Source organism: Panthera tigris, chromosome E2, assembly GCF_018350195.1.
Source record: "Panthera tigris isolate Pti1 chromosome E2, P.tigris_Pti1_mat1.1, whole genome shotgun sequence".
NCBI classification, from domain to species: Eukaryota; Metazoa; Chordata; class Mammalia; order Carnivora; family Felidae; genus Panthera; species Panthera tigris.
In genome coordinates this window covers 48,239,700-48,246,556 of record NC_056674.1, presented here as the reverse complement: position 1 = coordinate 48,246,556, position 6,857 = coordinate 48,239,700, and the positions used below count along the sequence as shown (strand labels likewise).

General features: G+C 61.1%; 1 protein-coding gene across 1 annotated transcript in view; it reads right to left on the bottom strand.

Moving 5' to 3' along the window:
• Positions 1-243: 243 nt before the first annotated feature.
• Positions 244-6,857, bottom strand: part of VAC14 (VAC14 component of PIKFYVE complex) — a 102,544-nt gene continuing 95,930 nt past the window's right edge. Inside the window, exons 18-19 of the mRNA XM_007074897.3 lie at positions 5,490-5,640; positions 244-861 (exon numbers count right to left, since the gene is read on the bottom strand). Coding sequence (XP_007074959.2) covers positions 699-861; positions 5,490-5,640 — 314 coding nt within the window. The 3' untranslated portion in view covers positions 244-698. The remainder of the gene's footprint in view (positions 862-5,489; positions 5,641-6,857) is intronic.

Here is a 6,857-nt window from a genome sequence, read left to right as displayed (position 1 = left end):
TTCAGGGTTCCAGGCCAGCCCAGTGCTTGGTGGTCTCCAGGAAGGGGTGCATCCTAGAGGTGAGAGCTGGGACCCAAGGACACACCCATCAGGGACTGTGCAGTGACCAGCCTTTCCAGGTGCAGCCAGCATTCCCTGGGGCCACCATGAGTCCAGCACTCCAGGGCAGGCAAGAAGGTCCTGGAGCATCTGCGGTATCAGGCAGGGAGCAGGTGCCCGTGGGAAGGAGCAAGCTGGTGCAGGTTGAAGGTTTTCTGTCACTTCTTTATTGGGGCAGGGGGGTGTGTCATTCATATGCACTTCTGTGCTGGCCTCTAGTTGCAGACAGGTATGCATACTCCTAAGTACACACATCACTCAAGGCCAGGGCTCTGGTGGGCTGGAGAGGTCAAGCTCTTTTACAAGAGGATATTAGAAAGAGACCAGTTCCAGAGAATGGGTGGTGTCTGAGGCTTTGGCCCCACCCGGGTGGGAAGCCAGCTCTGTCTGAATGCCAGGGTGCAGCTGACAGCACTGGGGGCCCAGGGGGCTGGGCTATGAGAGGAGCTTGGATGGACAGCCTCTGTCCCCCCAACCCCGCGCTGGTGGCCAGGCCCAGCCCTGCCCTGCCCTTGAGGCAGGTCTCCGAGCTCCTCAGGGAGCCCGAAGACCCCAAATGCTCCGTGGGGCCACTCCTTGGGCCCTTCTCCAGTCAGGCATCAGAGGACAACCCTCCGGTCCAGGTGGTCCCCACGCCCGCTCCGCTGGTGCCTCACTTCCAGGTGTTTCTTCTGGACCTTCTCAAAGTGCTGCAGCAACTCTGCATAGTCAATACTGGGGGAATCCGCTTTCTGCGACTTGGGAGCTGCCTGCGGACTGTCTCTGGGAAGAAGGAGAAGGGCTCAGTATCAGTCTCAGCATACATGGCAGGGAGCTGGGGGCAGGCAGCGCTGGGCATAGGACGGGGAGGGTCAGGGCAGGGTCACAGGCTGATGGAGCTCAACCTTGGCGAGTCTGTCTGCCTCAGGCCCGGTAACCCTTGCCCAACAGCCCCAAAGTAGGGGAGCCTCATGAACATCCCCTCCCCCTCAGCTGCTGGGACCAGTCAACACTGCTGCTTGGATATGGCCTTCAGTCTGTGGGCTGACGACGGGGCCCAGAGCAGGCATCGCATTGGGAAGCATTTCCTGTTTACGACTGGCTCCCTTTGGGGTGAAAGCCAGGGCTAGCAGCCAGCCAGGAAGCCAGCTGGGGCCTGGAACAGGGTCCAGGGAGGAGGGGGAGGAGGCAGCCCGGCCCTTTCTCTGGGGGCCGGACTAGGCCTACAGACAACAGGGATTGTCTACTGCTGAAGAGTCTCTACTGGGCCTTCAGCTTGGCAGGACATCTCTTATTGAGTGTTGGGGTCCAGAGGCCTGCAGTCATTCCCTGTCCCTGGAGAAGGAGAGCTGGTCTCACCACTGGGCGTGCTGACGGCTCCTACAACTCCTGCTGCGACCACCCTCCCCGGTTGCTCTGTACAGCTGCACAAGTTGTGCAGCGCACAGCCACAGTGTACCTGATGCTCCCTAGAGTTGTGCGGCGTAGTAGTCCTGTTCGGCTTGTTCCTGGGGACCAGGTCCCCTTGGGTCCCTTCCCATTATAACCATCCCTTCGGCAAAGTCTCATGAAAGAGTCTGTTCCTCTTTCATTTTAGCCTCACTGGCTTGGGAAACAGATGTGGGCTGGGGAAGTATTTGCTTCTAGCCCCTGAGACCTAGTGGCCCTGGTAAGGGGGTCTCATGAAGGCTGTGGGCCGTTCACGAGAATCCCAGGGCCCTGTGAGTTCACAGGCTCCAAGAAGCAGCTGGGCACAGGAGCTAGAGAAGGCTGGATACGACCACTTCCTAGCTATTTGGCCTTGGGCGTGTGACTCAGTTTGCTCATCCGTAGAAGGGGACTGCCACAGGGGCCACTCCACGGTGGGGGGGTGAGGGTGGTTCATATTCAACATATAAGAGCCTAGCCTGGTGCCTAGCCCCAGCCTAGGTACCTCATGGGCAGCCATTGTGGCTATGACCACTATGGCCCCCTGAGGTGAGGCTGGCCAGGGTTGAGCAGCTTGAGGCCTGGGGTGCATCAGTGGCTCAGTACATTTTGGGGGAAACACGATGGCGCTTCACCTAAAGGAAACCCTTACCAATGAACTTGGCCCCTGACAGACATCTCTGACCATTCACCTGGCTGCTGGGGCAGGACCAAGGGCAGTGGGGGCCCTCCCCATGGTCAGGATGCCATCTGGAAGCTTGGAGGTGGCCCCCTGCACCCCTACTCAGTGTTGTTCCCTTCCTGTTGAAGATGTGCCATCTGAAGACACCTTGGATGGTGCCTTGGCTGCTGCTTTCCTGGGCCTCAGGCAACATTAATTCAACAAACATCAAGAGAAGCTAGGTGGGGCCCACTCTAGGGGCAGCATTCTGGACTCTGGCTGCCGTATTCAACTTCCCTGGGAACAGGGCACTATCAGGTGTCACCGCCTGGGCTTCTGGGGAGGCCGAGGGACACCCTGCGGCTTACAGCTCTAGCCTCAGGCAGTGACCAGGTGCCGCCCCAGCCGAGTGGGTGAGATGCGGGAGAGATCTGCAGGCCCGGACACGTGAGGCCAGAGCGGACACTGGAGTATGCCGTTGGATGCTGGGCGTTCGCGGGTCTGTGTGCCATTCCCCTCAACACTACTGACAAGCACAGGCGTCTGGTCCAGAGGCAGGACTGAGATTAGGGGTTTCCATGGAGATGCCGGCAGTGGGCAGCAAACCTGGGTGATGTGCACAGACGTGGCCAGGGAGGCGCGGGAATGGGGAGGAATGGGCCATACCCTGCACTCTCTGGATGATCATGGTGGCAAGCGTTGCCCTCCGTGACTCAGCCTCTCTTCCTGGATCCCTCCTGGCCTGAGATCTTGCAAGTGGGGAGGAGCATGTCCCACGGGGGTAGGCCAGGGCTCCTCTCCCTGCCTGTCACAGTGGGCATGGCTGCTGCTCAGGCCCTTCGAGGTCTGTTTACAACGCTCCTCGGGCAATCAGTGACTGGGGGACACCCCGCCAGCAGTGGAGATGGGATTCCAGAACCCAAAGCCAGCCCTGTCTCCTGCCACCCCACCCAAGCACCTGTCACCAGGCTAATGCTGACAAGCGGCCCCAGATTTTCTTCAGAGGTCCCCTCCTGCCTCACTGAGATAATCTCTGGGGAGTGGCCTGGAAACCTAAGGGGGCCAGAGTCTCCGAGGCCTGCTGGTGCCTTGAGCACATGGAATGAGGGATGGGCAAGGGGTGCAGAACCCCCTCCCCACAACTGACCCAGCTGCTTCCGGCTTGCAGGCCTGTCAGGCAACCCAAAGCTGTCTTCCAGCTGCCTGCCCCTCCCAGGGCTGTGACTGTACTCTTCCTCCTCTCCAGGGTGTGAGCCGTCCCTCTGTGCCCAGCGTTGCAATCTGACCCCTCTCCCAGCTGTTCTGGAGGCCCCTTCCCTGCCCGATGTCTCCCTGCCTATATCTGTGACACAGCTCTTCCTAGGTTCTTGCAAAGAACCGCTGGGAACCCGGGGCCTTGAGGGCTGGGCAGAGCCTCAAGCATCCATTTGGTCCAAATGCTCATTTACGAATGAAGAAACGCAGAGCCAGGAGAGGGGCTCGTCTAAGTTCACAGGGCAAACCCTCAGCAGAGCTGGGACCAGATCCTAGTCCAGGCCTCTGAACTGTCCACTGGCCTACAGAATCTCCTACCTAAGAGGCCTCAACCCCTTGGCCCAGGACTTCTCTGACTCTGGCCATGGGAGGCTCTGAGAGAAGCCATTTTCCTCAGCTTCCCTCTGCAAACTTGTACCTTGGCCTGGAGCATGCAGGGAGAGCTCCTACCACCCTGAGCTTTACTTCCCCACCCTAGACAAGGAGATGTCATGTGCAGAGCTCTGACAGGAGAATGGCCCTTAGCCTCACAGGGTCTGTGGCTTGGCCCAGGGACCTCCTTCAGGAAGGCAGCCTGGCTGGGGGTGGGGGTGGAGACAAGAACCAAAGGTCACAGGGAAGCAGCTGTTCCTGTCTCCTTCTCCCCTACCCCTGCACCAAGAAAGGAGGAATCCTGAGTGCCTGCCAGGGTAACCCTAACACCCACTGGACATCGGAAGTGCTGGTGCAGGGGCCAGGCCAGTGAAGCACGGTGTGGCTTCAGGGCCTCTGTGTCCCAGGAGCTGGAAGTATTCTGGCCAAGGGATTCCAAGTGCAAAACCCACCTCCCTGCTCCCCTGGGGATTACTTGGGTGTCACTAAGAGCAGCTGGGACAGTGCCTAGCCCTGTCATCCCAGAGCACCGCTGTCTGGAAAAAGGGGTGGAAGAGGCCAAGAGCTGGGCCTTGGCCTGGGGGCCACACCTGCTCGGGGCTCAAGCCCCTCCAGCCAGCCTAGAGTGGCCAGCCTGTCAGGTGGCCCACACCCAGCCTCTGGAGAGGCCAAGCTGGGTGGGAGGGGTGGTGGGAGTCTAAACCCAGTGCTATGGAGGCACAGGGGCTGGGGTCAGAGGCCCTGCGTGTGAGACAGGCCATTTCAAGGCTGCCTGCATCAGTCCCAAGGGCCCAAGGCCGAGGCCCTTCGCAAGAGCGAGGTGCCAGGCCTGCCAAGTGGCTCTAACAGCCTGGGAGGGAATTCTAGACACACAGGGCATCTGATGCAAGCTGGGTGCGCTCCATTCAGCGTAAATCTTCTCAGTGGCTCTGCTTGTTTCCATGGCGACCTGACAAGTGAAATTTTCCATCTCGAATGCCAAATGCCTGTGGATGAGGCAAAGCCTCCAAGGGTTACCAAATATAGACACGGCCCAACAGGCTCCGGGGGCCGGGCCAGCAGCGGGTTCGGGGTAGGAGCCTGGCTGGACGCCCCCCACCCCGCAGGGCTGCAGCCCTCCTGCCCGGAGTCCGCCTTGCTGGCCTCGGGGTGGAGGTGTGCCCAGGTCCCGTTCTTCCCACGGGCAGGGTCAAGCAGCGTAGCCACGGTGCCTCCGTGTCCCAGTGAGGCTGGGGTCTCTCTGTGGCCCAGGTTGGAGCCTCTGCCGTAGATGGGGGCGGTGGGGGGGAGGACCGCCCGAGGCCCGACTCTCACGCCTACTGCTGCAGGACTGGGCACGGTCTCTGACCCAGGACATGAACTCCTCCTCCTGCAGTCTCCCTCCAGGGGCCTCCGTCTGGGTGATTCTGGCAGGCCCTTTCAGTTTTTAGATTAACTCAACCCTGATGGCTGGGAGAAGATCTTGCTACTCTCTACCACCTTGCAAACACTCGCAGAAGCCCCCAGCCTCGTGCTTTAAGAGGCCTGAGTGTAAGTGGCCACGGGGTGGCCAGTCTCCGCAGTGCCAGAGGGACGTGATGCCAAGGCAAGGGAGACCCCTCTCGTGCCGAGTCCCTCTGGCCTGGCCTCTCCCAGTGGCGGAGGCCTCTGCCTCCCGTGGAGGCGGAGGGCAGCGGTCCCCCAGCCCGGCACTCACTCAGTCTGCAGCAGCTCGGGGTTGGGCACGCACTGTAGCCGGTGGGAGAGCAGCTGGAAGGCACTGCTCTGCGGCAGCAGCATGAGCAGGCCATAGAGGGCCTTGATCAGGTACGGGTTGTTCTTCACGTCCAGCAGCTGCAGGCGCAGATCTGAGGCAGGGCAGAGGGTAGAGGTCAGGGGTCAGGCACTGCCCTGGGCCACACCTCGGCCTGCCCGGGAGAGGGCCAGCCAGGTAGCTGTGGCTCAGAGAGGGGCAGGGGCTCCTCTACAGCCAGACATGCCTGCTCCCTCCTCCAGCAGCACCTCAGCCGTCCCCCGGATCTCGCCGCTCTTTCTTCCTGCCCACCCGCACGGCCGTCTGTCCCGAGAGTCGCCTCAGCCTGGTGACCCCCAAGCTGCCGGTCCTTGTCCCTGAGCCGCTACACTGACTGCAGCCTGGTGATGAGGGGGCCTGGGGCCTGTAGTGTAACAGATTCCCTGTCTGCTCTGCACGTGCCAGCACAAGAGAGCTATAAATAGGGTGAGCGGGAGAGAAAGACCGGATTAGGACAGCTTGAAGGGAGGGCAGGGTAGAAAAACGCTCGTGTGTGGCGCTGAACACACACCAAACTCCAGAGTGTCTCGGTAGGTGCTTTTGGGAAGCCTCCTCAGACACCAGCCATGCCAGTACCCCACCAGATAGGAGAGGTGCCCCTGGTACTGCCCAGCACCCGTCCCATTTAAAGGGGCCCACGCTTCCCTCCTCTGAGCCCCTCTGGCTCCTGCTTTCTTGTGTCTCTAAGGCCCAGTCCCAGGCATCCTTTGTGGAGAACGAGCCACAAACTTCAGGAGAGGCCATGTTACCCCGGCAGCAGCCGTGTAGGGGGTCTGGGCTGACGCTGGAGCCAGAGCAGTGAGGCCCTGCCCAACCCTCTCCCTACCCCAGGGAGCAGGAGCCACCAGTGGAGACGTGAGTAGACATCCCTGGGCCTGTGGGGTCAAGGCAGTCACCCCTGGGGGAGCCAGGCAAAGCAGGGTTGGGATGGGTGCTGGGCAGGACCAGGGTGAAGCTGCCGTGGTCGCTCCAACGAAGCCCTGGGCCTGGCGAGAAGGTGCCTGCCGTCTCTCCGGGGTCAGGCTGGACCCGGCCTCAGGTGAGAATGTGCCTGGCTGCCCCAGGAGGCCCTTGGGGAAGTGAGATGTTGGGCCAGGGAACCACTTGGGACAGGCTTTGCTAAACTCTGCTGGGAACAGGGTCTCCCTCCTGCTCTCGTGTCTCCTGGGCATCCACCACCATGGGGCCTGGCCGCGTGGAGAAGCTCGGGCAGGTCAGAGGCGCTGCCAGAGGGCAAGGGCTCAGCCAACTGGCTCAGCAGGAAGGAGGCCA